Source organism: Mustela nigripes, chromosome 12 (genome assembly GCF_022355385.1).
Source record: "Mustela nigripes isolate SB6536 chromosome 12, MUSNIG.SB6536, whole genome shotgun sequence".
Taxonomy (NCBI): Eukaryota; Metazoa; Chordata; class Mammalia; order Carnivora; family Mustelidae; genus Mustela; species Mustela nigripes.
The window spans coordinates 132789742-132808661 of NC_081568.1; the positions used below are offsets into that span (position 1 = coordinate 132789742).

The 18920-nt window shown below is 37.7% G+C and overlaps 1 protein-coding gene across 1 annotated transcript in view; it reads left to right on the top strand.

Moving 5' to 3' along the window:
* The window catches only part of LOC132027613 (uncharacterized), a 44654-nt gene extending 32959 nt beyond the window's left edge, over nt 1–11695 (top strand). The window contains 2 exon segments of the mRNA XM_059416393.1: nt 6601–6718; nt 11539–11695. Of these exon segments, the coding sequence (XP_059272376.1) occupies nt 6601–6718; nt 11539–11695 (275 nt within the window).
* The last annotated feature ends 7225 nt before the right edge of the window (nt 11696–18920 follow it).

Genomic DNA, 18920 nt, shown 5'->3' on the forward strand with positions numbered 1-18920 from the left:
GGTTCACTTTCTCCAGAGCTTTTGTTCCCTGAATGCTTTCTGTACAGTTTTGGAGGATGGGAATGAAAATGGTGGCTTCCCAGTCTCCAGCCTGGAGGAGCTAAGAGCTCGCACCCCACTCCTCAGTGCACCCTCAGAGAAAAGGTATAAATCACTCCCATCTCCCTGGTCTCTGGCTGCATTCCGAGCTCACCTGGCCTGTGACCGAGTGTTTCTGTCTCTGGCACACAGTCCTGTTTGGAGCCTCCAAACCCAGCAGATTCCTGCCTCCAGAGAAGGAAGTTGAGTCTCCCCAGATCTGCCACTTGTGGGGTCCCTGCTCGAAGAGCAGTGGTCTAATTGTGCCTTGGATCCCAGTTTAAGGTAACCCTGAGCTGAGAGCTCAAGCCTCAACTCCATCTCTGTAGTCGGCTTCCCTTCTCTGATACCTGGTAGCTCTGCTAAACTCAGACACCCGCAATCCTTCTGTGACCTCATGGGACCTGAGACTAACTGTCCCCATGAAGGCTCCACGCCTGCTTAGCCTCTGGAGCAATGTCCCGCAATGGTGCAGACTTTTAAAAGTTCATATTTTGTGCTCTGTTGCTCCACTGCTTGCCGGGAGCCGGCCCCTACCCCTGTGGTGTATCTTCCCGTTGCTTTGGATTCACTTCTCCACACATCCTACCTTTCAGAAAGTGGTCAATTTTCTGTTTCTAAATTGCTGCTCTTCTACTCTTTGATTTACTGTTGGATTTGTAGGTGTTCCGACTGGTTTGATAACTATCTAGCTGAACTCCTATGACCTGGTGTCATCTCATTCTGCTACTCCTCTGCCATCTTAACTCCTCTTCTGTTCTCTATTTTTGGGAGTCTGTTGCCTAGTCTGTCTGCCTGTCTCTTTTTCTTTGCTTGTTTGTTTTGTTTCTTAAATTCCACATGTGAATGAACTCATGGTATTTGTCCCTCTCTTTCTGACATTTCACTTAGCATTATATTCTCTAGCTTCATCCATGTCATTGCAAATGACAAGATTTCCTTCTTTTTTAAGATTTTCCTTCTTTTTTATCTCAATAAATGAAGATAAAAGGACATCTTTTTTATCCATTCATCTATCAATGGACACTGGCTGCTTCCATAATTTGGGTATTATAAATAATGCTGCAATAGGTATGCACGTATCCCTTTGAATTAGTATTTTTGTATTTGATAAATACCCAGTAGTGTGATTACTGGATCATAGGGTGGTTCAACTTTTAACTTTTTTTTTTAGTATATGTGCTGCCGAAGCGAGCACCAACTTTTAACTTTTTGAGGAACCTCCGTACTGTTTTCTACAGTGGCTACAATAGTTTGCATTTCCACCAACAGTACACAAAGATTCCTTTTTTTTCCACATCCTCACCAACACTTGTTGTTTCTTGTGTTTTTTATTTTAGCCATTCTGACAGGTGTGAGGTTATATCTCATTGTGGTTTTGATTTGCATTTCCCTGATGATGAGTGATGTTGAGCATCCTTTCATGTATTTGTTGGCCATCTATATGTCTTCTTGGGAGAACTCTCTGCTCGTATGTTCTGCCCATTTTTCACTGGATTATTTGTGGGTTTTTTGATGTTGAGTTGTATAAATATATATTTTGGATAGTAACCCTTTATCAGACATGTCCTTTGCAAATATCTTATCCCATTCAGGAGGTTGTCTTTTAGTTTTGTTGAATGTTTCCTTTCTGTGCTGAAGCTTTTTATTTTGATGTAGTCCCAATAGTTTATTTTTGCTTTTGTTTTTCTTGCCTCAGAGACATATCTAGAAAAATATAGCCAATAGCCACATTATGGTAGAAAAATTCTTGCCTGTGCTCTTTTCTAGGATTTTTATGGTTTCAGTTCTCACATTTAGGTTTTTTTTAACCCATTTTGAGTTTATTTTCAACTATGGTATAGGAAAGTGGTCCAGTTTTGTTATTTTTCATGTAGCTGTCCAGTTTTCCCAACACAGTTTTTTTAAGGAGACTGTCTTTTTCCCTTTGGGTATTCTTGCCTTTTTTTATCAAAAACTAATTGACCATATAATCATGAGGTTATTTTCTGGGCTTTCTATTCTGCTCCATTGATGTATGTGTCTATTTTTGTGCCAGTACCACACTGTTTTGATTACTATGGCTTTGTAATATAATTTAAAATCTGGAATTGTGATACCTCCATCTTTGCTTTTCATTTTCAAGATTGCTTCATCTGGGGAACCTGGTTGGTTCAGTTGGTAGTGCATGTAACTCTTGATCATGGGGTCTTGAGTTTAAGCCCCACGCCCGGTATAGAGCCTTTTTTTTTTTTAATGTTTTTAAATCTATTTAGAAAAGATTGATTTGGCCACTCAGGGTCTTTTGTGTTAGTATGCTGTTGGCATTTTGATAAGGATTGCATTAAATCTGTAGATTGTTTTGGAGAATATGGACATTATAACAATTTTGGTTCTTGCAATCCATGAGCATGAAATATCTTTCCATTTGTGGTATCATCTTCAACTTATTTTGTCAGTGTTTTATAGTTTTCAAAGTATAAACCTTTTACTTCCTTGGTTAAATTTATTCCTAAATACTTTTTAAATTTTATTGCAATTATAATTAGAATTGTTTTCTTAATTTCTCTTTCTGCTGCTTCATTATTAGTATATAGAAATGCAATGGATTTCTGGACATTGATTTTGTATCCTGTCAACATACTGAATTCATCTAGAAGTTTTGGTACTTTTTGATGGAGTCTTTGGGTTTTCTATGTATAGTATCATGTCATCTGCAAATAGTCAGAGTTTTACTTCTTCCTTACGAATTTGGATGCCTTTTATTCATTTTTCTTGTCTGGTTGCTGCAGCTAGGAATTCCAATACTTCGATGAATAGAAGTGGTCAAATTGGACATCCTTGTTTTGTTTCTGACTGTAGGGGAAATCTCTCAGCTTTTCCTTACTTTGTATGATGTTTGCTGTGAATTTTTAAATTTGGCTTTTATTGTGTTGAGGTATGTTCCCTCTAAGCCTACTTTATTGAGGTTTTTTTAAAATCAGGAATTGATGTTGTACTTTGTCAAATGCTTATAATGCATATATTGAAATGATTGTATGGTTTTTATCCTTTCTCCTATTGATGTGATGTATCACGTTGATTGTTTTGTGAATACTGAACCACTCTTGCATCCCAGGAATAAATCCCACTTCATTGCAGTGAATGATTTTTATTAATGTATTATTTTATTTGGGTTGCTAATATTTCCTTAAGGATGTTGCATCTATGTTCCACAGACATATTGACCTGTAGTTCTCTGTTTTATAGTGTCTTTACCTAATTTTAGTCTCAAGGTAATGGGGACCTCATAAAATGAATTTGGAAATTTTCCTTCCTTTTTTATTTTTTGGAATAGTTTGAGAAGAATAGGTATTAACTCTTCTTTAGATGTTTGATAGAATTCACTTGTGAAGCTATCTGGTCTTGGACTTTTGTTTTTTGAGTTGTTTTTTTTTTTTTATTACCTATTCAGTTTCATTGCTATTAATTGGTCTGCTCAAATTATCTATTTCTTCCTGATTCAGTTTTGAGAGGTTATATGTTTCTAGGAATTTATCCATTTCTTCTATGTTGTCCAATTTGTTGACATATAACTTTTCATAATATTCTTCTATGATCCTTTGTGTTTCTGTGGTATCAGTTGTCATTTCTCCTCTTTCATATCTGATTTTGTTTATTTGAGTCCTCTCTCTCTCTCTCTCTCTCTGTCTCTTTGATGAGCCTGGCTAAACATTTATCAATTTTGTTGATCTTTTCGAAGAACAAGTTCCTGGTTTCATTGATCTGTTTTATTGTATATTTTAGTTTCTACTTCATTTATTTCTGCTCTAATCTTTATCATTTTCTTCCTTCTACTGGTTTTGGGTTGTTTGCCTTTCTTTCTCTAGTTCCCTTAGATGTATGGTTGGGCTGTTAATTATAGATTTTTCTTGTTTCTTGAGATAGGCCTGTATTGCTATAAACCTCCCTCTTAAAATTGTTTTTGCTGGGGTGCCTGGATGGCTTGGTTGGTTGAGTGTCTGACTCTTGGATTTCAGCTCAAGTCACGATCTCTGGATGTGGGATCGAGCTCCATGCTCAGTGGGGAGTCTGCTTGAGATTCTCTTGCTCTCCCTTTACCCTTCCTCCCCACTTGCATGCTCTCTTTTTCTCTAAAATAAATAAATAAATCTTTAAAAAGAAATAGAACTGCTTTTGCTACATGCAAAAGATTTTGGACCACTGTGTTTTGATTTTCATTTGTCTCCATGTATTTTTTTTAAAGATTTTATTTGTGTATTTAACAGAGAGAAGAGAGTTCAAGCAGGGGGAGCAGCTGAGGGAGAGGGAGAAGCAGACTCCCTGCTGAGTAGGGAAGCCAATGCAGGGCTTGATCCCAGGACCCTGGGATCATGACCTGGGTAGAAGCAGATGCTTAACTGACTGAGCCCTCCAGGTACCCCATGTCTCCCATGTATTTTTTATTTCTTCTTTGATTTTGTGGTTGACCCATTCATTATTTAGTAACATGCTATTTAATCTCCTTATATTTGTATATATTCCCGATCTTTTTCTCTGGTTCATTCTAGTTTCATAACACTGCAGTCAGAAAAGACGGATGGTATGCTTTGATCTTTTTTACTTTGTTGAGACCAGTTTTGTGGCCTAATACATGATCTATTCTGGAGAATGTTCCATGTACACTTGAAAAGAATGTGTAATCTGCTGTTCTAGGATGGAATGTTCTGAAATATCTGTTAAATCCATGTGGTCCAATATGTCATTCAAAGCCACTGTTTCCTTGTTGATTCTCTGTCTGGACATTCTGTGCATTGATGTAAGTGAGGTATTAAAGACCCCTGCTATTATTGTATGACTATTGATTACTTCCTTTATGTTTGTTATGAACTGTTTTATATATTTGGTTGTTCCTATATTGGGTGAATAAATATTTACAATTGTTATATCTTCTTATTGGATTTTCTCTTAATGATTATATAACATCCTTCTTTAGATCTTATTACAGTCTTTGTTTTAACATCTATTTCGTTATCTATGTATTGCTACCTTTGTTTTCTTTTCACATCCATTTGCATAATAAATCCTTCTCCATCCTTACACTTTCAATTTGCATGTGTCTTTAGGTCTGAAATGAGTCTCCTTAGGTAACCTATCTATGAGTCTTATTTTTTTCATCCATTCCATCACCCTATGTCTTTTGAGTGGAGTGTTTAGTCCATTTGCATTCAAATTAATTATTGATAGGTATATATTTGTTGCTATTTTATTACTTGTTTTATGATTGTTTTTGTAGTTCTTCTCTATTCCTTTCTTTCCTATGTCTCTTTACTCATGATAAGTTGGCTTTCTCTGATGATATAATTGGATTCCTTTCTCTTTATTTATTGCATATCTATTACTGGATTTTGATTTATAGTTATGATTAGGTTTGTATATAACATCTTCAGCATATAGAAGTCTATATTAAGTTGATGGTCACTTAGGTTTGAACCCTTTCTTTATCCCTTCCCACCTCCCTTCCCCACATTTTAGGTATATGGTATCATACTTTATATTCTTTTATTTTGTGAGGCTTTGATATTTATAGTTATACCTATTTGTACTGCCTTTATGCTACCTACTTTTCTTGCTCTTCCTTATGTTCTTTTCTTTCCACTCAAAGAGTCTACTTTCACGTTTATTCTAGGGCTGGTTTAATGGTCATGAATTCCTTTAACTTTGGTTTGTCTGGGAAACTCTTCATCTCTCCTGTTATTCTGAATGATAGGCTTGTCAGATAGAGTATTTTTGGCGGCAGATATTTTCCTTTCAGCAGTTTGAATATGTCATGCCACTCTCTTCTGGCCTGCAAAGTTTCTGCTGAAAAATTTGCTAATAGGCTTATAGGGGTTCCCTTGTGTGTAACTGCCTTCCTCTTGCTGCTTTTAAAAATCTCTCTGTATCACTACTTTTTGCCATTTTAATTACTATATATCTTGGTGGGGACCTACCTGGATTGATTTTGATGGGGGAATATCTGTGCCTCCTGCATCTGGATTTTAGTTTCCTTCCCCAGATTCAGGAAGTTTTCAGCTAGTATTTCTGCATATCAATTTTCTGCCCCCTTTTCTCTCCTCCTTCTGGGATCCCTATAATTCAAATGTTATTATACTTGACGGTGTCACTGAGTTCCCTAAGTCTGTTCTCATTTTGCATAATTATGTTTTCTTCCACCACCTGCTTAGCTTGATTACTTTCTCCTCCAGGTTGCTGATTTGTTCTTCTGCTTTATCTTGTTTACTTTTAATTCCATCTCTTGTATTTTTAATTTCACTTAATGTGTTCTTCATCTCTGATCGCTTTTTAAAATCTCTTTGTTAAGGGTCTTACTGAAGTCTCCCACCCTTATCTCAAGTTCAGTGAGGATCTTTATGAGACTTACTTTAAATTCTCTATCAAGCATATTACTTATGTTGTTTTGTGTAGGTCTCTTGATGTGATTTTGTCTTGTTCTTTCATTTGGGATATATTCCTCTGTCTTCTTATTTTGTCCAAAATTCTGTGTCTATTTCTGTGTGTTAGGAAAGTCAGCTACATCTCCTGCACTTGAAAGTAGTGGCATTATGAAGAAGAGGTCCTGTAGTGCCCTGCAGTGCAGTGTGGAACTGGTGGAACCTGGTGCTTCAGGAGTGTCTCTTATGTGAGTTTCATGCACTTTGCTATTGTGGCTGAGCTGCTCTTTTCTTCAGTCCAGTCACCTACAGTAACTGTTGTTGGCAATGTTTGGTCCCTGTGGTATTAGTGAGGCAGTCTGGGCTTGAGGTGAGTCAGACCAGACATTTGTCAGAGATGCAGTAGCACCAAACTGCCGGGTGCTTTCCTTGTCTTATCCCCTAAGAGGCTTTCCTTGGTGGACAGGGTCTGTAGTTACACCAGCTGTTTGCCCCCAGTCCCCTGCTAGGGCCCCAGGCAGACTGGTTTATGTGATTATCTTCCCCTCTCTCTGGCACAGGAGTCACTTGGGAGTAGTGCTTCATACACTGTTGGTGGGCTGCTTGCACACTGCCAGGCTTGTGGCATCTCTTTGCATGGGCTCTGGCCAAGAGTATATTGGAGGGGGCTGATCTGCTTTAGTATGGAGGTGCAGGGAGGCAATATTAGCAAGTTAGTTAGTCAGAGTTGCAATGATTCTACAAGTGGCCCTATGTTTATTTGAGGAGCTTGAGAAGGAAATGGTGCCTGCCAGCTCCTTTGATCCTAGAGTAATCTCCCACCACCACATACTCTGAGATTAGTAAAATACTCTCCCTCCCATATGCCCCAGGCATTTTTCAAACTGCTGCTTCTATGATAATCTTAGCAGGCTGTTTTTTGTGCTATCTCTTTGACGGCAGGAACTCAATTTCCTCATATCCTCCCAGCTGTCCCAGAGCTGAGCTCACTGATTTTTTAAATTCCAGGGTTTTAAAATTTTTATTATTATTATTAACATATAATATATTATTTGCCCTAGGGGTACAGTTCTGTGTAAATTCCAGGTTTTAAATCCCACTGGTTGTAAGAACTCACAAAATTCAGCCCTTCTGGTTTTGAAAGCTACATGTTGTAGGGATTCATACTGTCCGTGCAGTTATCCGAACGTGAGAGTCTGTTTTTCTCCCCTCTCCATGCCCCGGGGTTGTTCCCTCTCATGGTCAGTCCTGCAGGTCTGCCCTTCCTATCCTCTTCAATGTGACTGACCTCCTCTCTACATTTAGCTGTGGAGTTTGGGGTCATTTTCTGGGTTATTTACACTGAAGTGGGTGTTATCTAGTTGTACCTATGGGACAAGATGAGCTTAGTGTCCTCCTACTCTGCCATCCACCCCAATTCCCAGTATTTCTCTCTCTCTCTCTCTCTCTCTCTCTCTTTTTTTGCACAAATGCAAAATGACATTGTTTTTTCAGTTTTGATTTTCTTTTTTTTTTGTAATAGGAGTATCCTATGATACTATCCTATGATGTTGAAAGCCCTGAATCTCTTCTAGGCTTCCTCTGAGATGGCTCCAGGGAAAGGAAGAGGGATAGAAGCCCAGGCTCCCTACGTACCTACTTGGCCTTCTCTGACACACCCCACTGAGAGTGAGTACTGAGTGTCTTATTAATGCCTCACAGTTGTGGAAGTCTAGACTCCCCATTTTGCTTTTGCTGGCATGAGTGGGAGTGAAGCCATAATGTTTTCTGTGGTGTTTGGCTGGAGTAGAGTTGTTATTGTCTGAAAGTTTTCTGGCTTGCCAGGTTTTCCCTTTCTTGGTCCTTTGGATAAATAACCCTTTGGATAAAGGCTTTTGTTGGGGCTTTTTTTTCTCTCTGCCTATTTGACATTTCTGAGTTGATTCCTTCTTCAGCTCCAAGTTAAGGATATATGAGACAAAAAAGAAAAACCAGGGAACTCACTACTGTGTTGTTCTTTGTGCCCCTAAGTCTTAAACTATTCTGTCTTTTTCTTTCTAATTTTCAAAGTCCTCTTCCATTAACTTTATATATAGAATAAAATATATATTCAGGATTTGTAGTTGTACTTGGCAGGAAGAATATGGAAAAGCACATCTGCTCCATTTCCCTGGAGCAAAACTAACATTTTCAATAGAGATACAATATTGCCCACAGAGAAGCAGGTTGGCTAAATGAGGACTGAACATGGTGGAAACAGGTTTGAGTCTAGCTTTCAAAAATGATGAATTAAGAAAGTAAGAAAGAGAGACCAAATAATAAATAAATAAATAGGGCACTTCTAAGAGGACATGGGGTTGGGAATAAATCTCTGGGCCTTCGAGGAGACCAGCTTGACTAGTTTGAATAATTCATATTGGGGTAGAGTGAAGATAATAATATGAGAACATTCCATTTGTTTAGTACTTAGTATCTTTCAGGCATTCAGCTAACACTCTGAAATATATTGTCTTATTTACCTCTTTTAGTTCTTAGAGGTAAGTACTAACATGTGTTTTATAGATGGGAGAATTGAGCCTCAGAAAAGTAACATAATGTGCCCAAGATCACATATTTGGTAAATAGTGAAGCCTGGATTGCACTGAGGTCGTTTTGATATCGTAAACTATGTTTTTGACCACTAGATCTTACTACTTGATAGAGCACTCAGACTGTGAGCTCCTGACAATTCAAACAAGGCATTTGAAGTCAATGTCTTAGAAGATGAATAAAGTGATAAAACTGGTGTTAAAGGAAGATTGATCTGTTAGTGAAAGGCTGAATATAATAAAGCTGGGAAAATGAAATCAGTACATAGCTATAGAAGGCTTGTTTGTTCATTTTGACATTCAGTTTATTCATTCAATAAATGTTTATTACATGCTCTATTAATAAAGAATCCACAAGAAAAACAGAACCAGTAGGATACACACAAACACACACAAATAGAGTCTCTGCAGATGTATTAAATTAAGATGAAGTCATATTGATTAGGGTAGGCCCTAAATCCAATGTCCTTATAAGAAGAGGGAGATAAAGACACAGGGGAAAAGGCCATATGAAAATGGAAGCAGAGACTCCAATGTGCACGTAAAGATCAAGGAGTGCCAAGCATTGCCAGCAACCATCAGAAATTAGAAGAGGTTGGGGTGCCTGGATGGCTCAGTGGGTTAAAGCCTCTGCCTTCAGCTCAGGTCATGATCTCAGAGTCCTGGGATAGAGCCCTGCATCGGGCTCTCTGCTCAGCAGGGAGCCTGCCCCCCCCCCAACTTCTCTCAGCCTGACCTCTCTTTGTCAAATAAATAAATAAATAAAATCTTTAAAAAAAAAAAAAAAGAAAGAAAGAGAAATTAGAAGAGGCAAGAAAGAATTATCCCCAAGAGCTTTTGTAGGGAACAGACCCTTTGGTTTTAGACATCTTGGTTTTAGACTACTGGTCTCCAGAACTATGAGAGAATAATTTCTTTTGTGTTAAGCCACATAGTTTGTGGTAATTTGTTACAGCAGCCCAAGGAAATTCATACAGAAACCAAGTTCAGTGAGCAGTGTGAAAGACAAGAGAAGATCCAAAAGTAGAGACAAAACCAAGAACTGGGAATGAGGTAGAAATGACCAGAGCAGATTTAGGCAGAAGTGATTAATTTTCTTGGTGGATAAATAGAACTACAGTGTCTGTGCCTTGGATTGCTGCCCTGGCATGTCAGTGTGACAGAATGGCCTAAGGCCAAAAGGTTAAAGTAGTCAAGAAAATGAGCATTTTTGAAAGTATATGTTATATGGCCATTGGGAGAGCCCTCTAGGGGAAGAAGGTGGAGAGAAATCAGGATAGAAGGATGACAAATCCTTGGGATTCATTAGAACTGCAAGGAGAAAGAGGAGCCATCAAAGGAGACAGAGAAAGGATGATGAGAGAGATGAGTAAATGATAATAATTTACTACCTGCAGGAGATGGGAGAAGAAAGAAGGACGAAAGCATCCATTAACTAGACCACAGGCTTCTTAAGGGCAGAGCCTTTGTACTTTCAGTACCCATGAGAGTACCTAGTCCATAGTAAGCATTTAATAAGTATCTACCAAATTAATAAAGAGCCATTTCCTGATACAGGAGACATCAACAAGAATGGAGTTGGAAGTGGGGTATTTGATTAAAGCAAATAGAAGACCCTAAAATCCTAATTTAAAACTTCTGTAATGTACTGACCCTTGGGGTGTTAGAAGTGGGAGAAAACTAAAAAATTATGTGGTTCACTCCTCACTTTGCACATAAGGAAAATGAGGTCCAAAGAGATTGCTTTTATGACTTGGGCTCTTTGGACCTGAAGGAGTTCTGTAACTGTGGCAGGAGATTTTGTTGCAGCTGACACTAACCCCTTTAAGTCATGAGGTTTCTACTTACTTTTTTCCTATCCTTCAAGGAAGTTATCAGTCAGGCTTAGTGATTAAAAACAAAGCTGATAAATTAGAACTGGCTCTTATGCAACTGATAAATCACTAAATTCTACCCCAGAAACCAGTAATACAGTATATGTTAACAAAGTTCAATTTAAATAAAAAATTTAAAAAGAAACAAACACCAAACTGATCATGTGGGAACTGGAGTGCCAAGAAGCATGTGTTGCATGAAGTACTGGGTGTTGTACATAAACAATGAATCTTGGAACACTGCATCAAAAACTAATGAAGTATTTTATGGTGACTAATATAATAAGAAAAGAAAAACTTACTTTAATTAGTTTGCCTGTTCACAAAAAGCAAAAAAAAAAAAAAAGAAAGTTATGATTAGAGAAAGGAAGAGAAACAATAAGTGATGAATTTCATGATAGTAACTTGGGGTTACCATCTAGAACCCAGATTCCCTTTGGAGAGTGGATAGGATCGCATGAAGGGTATTTATCATAACCTTGGAGCTTGGAGGTGAGGATAGAAGGTCTAGTACCACTGAAGATTCCAATCAGAAAGTTACCACTGTAGTGGTACATCAGTATACTTGACAATGAGATTCACCCCAAATTAGGTGCTTTAATGACTCTTTTCTGACATCTTCGCTAGGACCTTGGCAGCAGACTCCTGTGGCAGGACCCTACAAGGATCCTTAGAAAACAGCATCAGTAGTGACAGTGAGAGGCACAAACCCCCAAATCTACCAAAGCAGAAATCTCCCAGCTGGGAAAACCCTGCTAATAGAAGGGAGGCTTTTGGAGCCTAATACCAAAGGCTGTTTATTAAATAGCTATTAAAGAAGTGACTCCTTGAAATATTGGCCACCTCTCAAAATATATTTTTGGTCTTCTAAGATTGATTAATCTATCCCTCTACCTCTTTTTTCTTTCTTTAGTTTTTTTTACATCCAGAAAGATAGGATATTATTCCACCCCAATACAAACCAGCAATGACTGAATGGTCTAACTGATCAGATGATAAGTGGTAGCTTGGTGGCTTAGTTGATTGAGTGACTCTTAATTTCAGCTCAGGTCATAATCTTGGTGTCATGAGATCAAGCCCCACGTTGGGCCCTGTGCTCGTGAAATCTGCTTGAGATTCTCTCTCTCCCTCTCCTTCTGCCCCTGCCCTCCACATGCTCACTGTCTTTTTCTAAATAAATAAGTAAATAAAATCTTTTAAAAATTCAATTAAGGGGCAACTGGGTGGCTCAGTCAGTTAAGTCGCTGCCTTTGGCTCAGGTCATAATCCCAGGGTCCTGGGATGGAGTCCTGCATCAGGCTCCCTGCTCAGCGGGGAGCCTGTTTCTCTCTCTGCCTCTGCCTGTCACTCTGCCTGCTTGTGCTCTCTCTCTCTCTCTAAAAAATAAATAAATAAAACCTCTTTTAAAAATAAATAAATAAATAAATGAAAATTCAGTTAAGCACACATGCCAAAACAACATTTTATTCTATTTTTAAACTTTTTTTGTAGTGCAAGATGTACAGTTTAGAACATTAGACAATTATCAAGATCTCTCATTCAACACCAATCCTATGCCAATACACTGCTCTTGATTTATGCTTTTCTGAATATCTCAAGATTAAAACCAATTTGAATCCCAAATTTCACTTTGTGTTTAAAGATATCTTTCAAATACTTAGACTTTAACTTACCGAGACATAATCTAGTAAAGAAAAATAAAAATATTTTTTTTATTTTTATTTTTTTTTATTTTTTTTTATTTTTTTTAAAGATTTTATTTATTTATTTGACAGAGAGAAATCACAAGTAGATGGAGAGGCAGGCAGAGAGAGGGAGAGAGGGAAGCAGGCTCCCTGCTGAGCAGAGAGCCCGATGCGGGCCTCGATCCCAGGACCCTGAGATCATGACCTGAGCCGAAGGCAGTGGCTTAACCCACTGAGCCACCCAGGCGCCCAGAAAAATAAAAATATTTTTATTAAAAGTTACTAGTGACTATTTTAATGATTAAGTAGGAAAAATGGAAATAAGAAATCCATCTGATTTAGCAAAACTTACTCTGTCTTAAGTAAAAGCAGAATGAGATACGTTCAACTATCTGACAGGACTTGGCAACACCTGAATACATTTTCCTGATTCAGAGGGTAACTGCCACATTCCTCACAGCCAGAATCTTTAATATAATAGAAGGTGATTTATGGTTACTGGTTAAAACTATCTAAAAAAATAATGGAATGATAAGGCTATTCAGGGGAATTCAGAATTGACCAGCAGGTTTACAAAGGCTACTATGTTTAACTTTCAATATATGCCTATAAGGAGACCACTAACATTTGTCATTTAAATAAAGGACTATATTATATTTAATGTGGTTTATTTTCCAGTACCCTGGTTGTTTTATTCTAACCCATACAATCACAAATTTGTCATACATTTTACAGAAAGTACTAATTGTTTTTATTGAGAAAAGATTCAAATGTACAATAGCCTCAAGTTGAAGAGGTTAATCAGTTTACATATCAAAATAATATCTTATAAAACTAAATAACATGTGCCTCCAAAGCTGAATTGTATTGGTTCCTATGGCACTAGAGACAGAACATTGCTGGCCTGAAAGGTATTTAATCTGAGGTTTAGACAAATCACTTCAACCAGGATCTATGGTTCTTCATAACAAAGAGAAGTCAAGCATATACAAGGAAGAATGTATGTCTCAAGAATGTGCCTCCGGCATTTAATCCACTAAATTATCCCACAAAATCTTCCTTTTCTCTTTCAAGTAGATGCTTTTGGGACACCTCAGTATGATTTGTGGGTACTTGAAGCAGTTTGGAAAATGCTAGAAAGTGTCTTGATAACCTATAGGTATTTTTCTTGCCTCTGAAGTGAAGGATATTTTACTTACCAAAATAAGGTTTATTAGATACATTGGATACTTTTCTATTGCTGTATTCTGTGGCCCCAATTTCTCCACATTTTTTCCAACATTTATTACTACTCTTGTTGTTGGTGTTGGTGTTGTTTAGTATGATGATCCTAATGGGTATTAGATGGCTTTGATTTGAATTCCCCTAATGGCTAATGATGTTGAGCATCTTTTCATTGTTTCTTGGCCAATAGCTGATTTAAAGTCCTTGTCTAGGGGCACCTGGTTGGCTCAGTCAGTTGGGTGTCTGCCTTTAGCTCCCCCATGCTCACTCACTCTCTCTCTCAAATAAATAAATAATATCTTTAAAAATAAAAAAATAGAAAAATAAAGTCCTTGTCTAATGATTTAACCATTTGGGCCTTACCAGGGACGATTACTATTAATTAGTATTTCCCTGCCTGTCCCCCACCCCCGCATATTTTCTTATTTCTTTGTACATCTTGTGATTTTTTGTTGAAAACTGGATGTCTAAGTAACAAATAGTGGCAACTATGGAAATCAGATTCTGCCCCCTTCTCAGGATTTGTTGCTGTTGCAGTTTGTTGTTGTTTGTTTGTTTGTTTTAGTGGCTTTTTGAATGACAAAGTCTGTGTTCCTTGTCATATATCACTGCTGAAATCTCTGTTCAGTTAGCTTAATGGTCAGGTGATGATTGGGCAGAGTTTTCCTTAAATGCCTAAAATTAGTGAGTCTCCCAAGGCACCATATGTCTGTATATTGGAGCATGCCTTCAACATTCAGTCAGAAAGTTAATAACTCTGCCTTAGCCTTCACTTTCTATACCCTCAAGGTCATCCAGAGCTAAGAACTTAGGGTGTTCTCAGGTCTTGTTCTCTCATGTTCTCTCAGCATGCACAGAGTCCTGGGCATACATAACCCTATGCATGCACTTGACCTTCTAGATTCCTAGGAATATACCAGACTTTTCAAAGTCCCTATGGATATCTTATTCCTCATCTTTTCCTTTAAACTTTTTGATTAACCTATTTTTTAACCTAACTTTATCTATCACCCCTGGCAGCCACAAATTTTAAATAATTGCCACTAATTGTTTTAATAAACAATGCTGGTGAAAAGGCTTTTTCCACTAGATGAACTCCACTCTGAATCATGTCAAATAAGACAGACTTACAAGTAGAATCTTTCAGGGAACTACCAGACTAGTAAAACACTGACAATTCTCTGAGAATGAGGTTTTGAAGTAGGTCCAACTCCATTGTGCAATGTCCGGTGGCTCCCAGGTTGTCAGTTTTGAACATGATTGCAGGTTGGTTGTTTTCAAAGCTATCATGGAGCTAGAGAGTGGGGGATGGGAATAGGGCAAGTTAAAAAGCCATAAATCTCATAGTTTTTACTGAGATTCAGAATTTTTTAAAAAATAAATACTCCCCAGATTGCTACAAGCCTTTGATTAAATATCTAAAGTTCTTAAAAAGTTTACTTGTGATTTTTACCAATTTTCTTTTTAATTTTATGAAGTTTTTTTGGAGGTACCATTTGCTCTGACATCCCTCTTTTGTAGCATATTTGAGGTGACATATTTTGCCATTCAAATGGTTGTGCCCAACTACTGTATTTTTGGACAGCTAACTCCTTTTCATCCTTAAGATTCAGCTCAAGGGTCACTTCCTTGAGCAATGGAATGCTTTCTGCATATTAAATCTGACAAAGAAGCTGATTAAGTGAATCAGATGCTATCCCAGCTGCTCCTGTTGAATGAATGAATGAGGAGAACTGGACACATGCCAGGTCAGCATTCACTTTTTCCAGTTTCCCCCACCTCCACCCCACAGTAGTCCCTGAAGCACTGCCTCTGAGAGCCTGAGGCTCTCCTCATAGCATGATTGAAGCTAGTTGAATGCTTGGTAAGAATTTCAAAAAGCAGATTCAAGCAGTAGGCAGTCAGTTGGTTTGGAAAGTATCTAGGTCCTTTCTAAACAGAAACTATATGCTTTCTTTTTTTTTTTTTTTAAGATTTTATTTATTTATTTGACAGAGAGAAATCACAAGTAGGCAGAGAGGCAGGCAGAGAGAGAGAGAGGAGGAAGCAGGCTCCCTGCTGAGCAGAGAGCCCGATGCGGGACTCGATCCCAGGACCCTGAGATCATGACCTGAGCCGAAGGCAGCGGCTTAACCACTGAGCCACCCAGGCGCCCAACTATATGCTTTCTTGAATGAAAAGAATGAATAATTACTCTGATGATTCATTAAAAAGGCCATAATGCTTTTTAGAAAATTATGGACATATGTAAATTACTGATACATGGTCCCCAAAAGAATAATTATTACCTACTAGAAATATATATGAATACAAGAAATTTTTCATAATAGATTATGAAGAATCTTGTTGAGAAATTTTGGCTAAATGAATTTTGAAGACCATTGGCACAGTACACTGGCTACCACTGCTTTGGATCACATTAGTTTTTCAAGTTTAGACAGTACGAATCAACCTGAACCTCCCTTGGGATATGTGAGCCCTGTTTTGGAGACCATAGCATTGACTTTTGTTCTAAGGGGACTCTAATGATATTTCTAAGTGAATTTGTAGTATTTTTAGTATACAAAATAAGAAAATGGGGACACCGCATCGGGCTCCTTGCTCGGCATGGAGCCTGCTTCTCTCTCTGCCACTCTGCCTGCTTGTGCACACTCGCTCGCTCACTCTCTCTCTCTGACAAATAAATAAAATCTTAAAAAAAATGGGGACATTTATTGGTTTTATATAATTTATCCTATAACATAACACATTTATAAATTGGTATGATATGTGTTGCATAGAAGAAAAGCTATTAGCAAAGTAATACCCAAAAAATAGTTGTTGATTATGGTACTACTGATATTTCAAACAGCTCATACACTTTTGAGACAAAAGAACAAAAAATTGTACACTTACGGGATTCTTATGAAAAGTGTTCTTTCTTGTGGCACCTGGGTGGCTCAGTCATTAAGCGTCTGCCTTCAGCCCAGATCATGATCCCAGGGTCCTGGGATCAAGCACCACGTTGGGCTCCCTGCTCAGCAGAAAGCCTGCTTCTCCCTCTTCCACTTCCCCTGCTTGTATTCTAGCTCTTGCTGTCTCTCTCTCTGTGTCAATTAAGTAAATAAATAAAATCTTTTTTTAAAAAAGTTCTCTCTTATTTAAAGTTCCAAAGCAAAGAGAAATTGAGGCTGGCCAAGTTCCTTTTGGGACTATTTGAAATTTGTCATTGAAGAAATCTATCCTAGATGACTCATGAGAGAACAAAATGCTTTTCTAAAAACATATATTTTTGCTTGAATAATTCAGACAATGTCATTGATACTTCAACTAGCTTTATCCATAAAATAACTTACGCAAGTTTTAATTTCATTCAAGAGACATTCAAGACAAAAGATAAGACATTGCAAAGCAGGATGAAAGTTTGTTGAATGATCATTTTCAAAATAACTTTATATTTTGAAATAGTTTGAGACTCATGAGAAATTGCAAAAACAGTCCACCCTGCTTTATCCAATGTTTATAAGTATCTTACATAGCCATTATACATGTCAAAACTAGAGTTGCATAACTCTTAAACTCCTCATCCACATTGAGTATATGAAAACATCAAGTTGCTAGAGATCAAAATAAAGAATTTGTGAAGGGTGATATTTCTTTGGGAAGAACTCTGGGTGTGCCTTGTGTCCCCCATAATTCTGTACCCACAAGTGATTGCAGATCTGTAACAATCTGTATTTTCTATTATTTACAAGAGGCTCCACCTGTCAAAAAACTGTAGTGGGGAAAAGCCCTTAAGGTAACATTATGGGCTTTTTATTTTGTTTTGGTTATTTCCTTAAAGATTGGCAGCATTTACCATTCTCTAATTCAATAGAATATTCAACAAACAAGTAATTTTTTTTCCAGGTAACTGAGATACAAGATTTCAAAGGCAAAATATCTTTCTCCTTAAATCTCTCATAGACACACATCTAATTCTATCTCTACTTTGGGGTTCTCTCATCCTAACTTCACTTTAGCAAAATTATCATTGAAATCATTCAGCTGAACTTTTTCTTATTTACCTTTTCAAATTTGGATTATTCCTAGACTTCTGTAATTCCTCAAATCTTGGGTTTGGCCCACTGAAATTAGAGCATGTTTAATTTAAAATCCAATACCTGGGCACCTGAGTGGCTCAGTTGGTTGAGGGACTGACTGCCTTCAGCTTAGGTCATGATCCTGGAGTCTCAGGATCGAGTCCCGCATTGGGCTTCCTGCTCAACGGGGTGTCTGCTTCTCCCTCTGATCTTCCCCTTCTCATGCTTGTCCTCCCTCATTCTCTATCTTTCTCAAGTAAATAAAGTCTTTTAAAAAAATCCAGTATGTTGGGGCGCCTGGGTGGCTCAGTGGGTTAAAGCCTCTACCTTTAGCTCAGGTCATGATCCCAGGGTCCTGGGATTGAGCCCTGCATCCGGATCTCTGCTCAGCAGGGAGCCTGCTTCCTCCTCTCTCTCTCTGCCTGCCTCTCTGCCTACTTGTGATCTCTGTCAAATTAATTAATCAATTAATTAAAAAAAAATCCAATACCTTCACCCCATTCCTTTTGGGGAAACATTAATCACTTCCGTTCTTATGTTAGTATTGTTGCTCTTGTTTTTAATTCATCTATTTCCCACTTTACCTAGCAGAATGCCTTGAACATAACAGGAACTGAATGAATGTCTACTGAAAGGATAGGTTCCTTCCACAAAGAAAGGAGCTTAAAGGATGACTAATGAAGGCAACTGGTCAGATAATTTTAAAACATTTTTCTCTACTATTTGGACATTTCAACAAGAGTTTTTTGTCAATTATATAGATAGTTACTTTAATACACCATAGCTTATTTTACACATGCGGGACCCAATAGTTGTATACACACATACAGCCTTACAAAAAGTGGGTAACCCTGATTGGATTTTTTAAAAAAGTCCTATTCATAGAAAATATCTAAATGAAAACAAAAATATTATTACCAGCATTATTTCTGGAGAATGAGAAAAAAATTATTGGATCAGTGAGGTTACTACTAAGTGTGTACTTTTTGCTATACATTGTTCTAATTTTTATGAGCATGTATTACTTTTCCATTTCAAT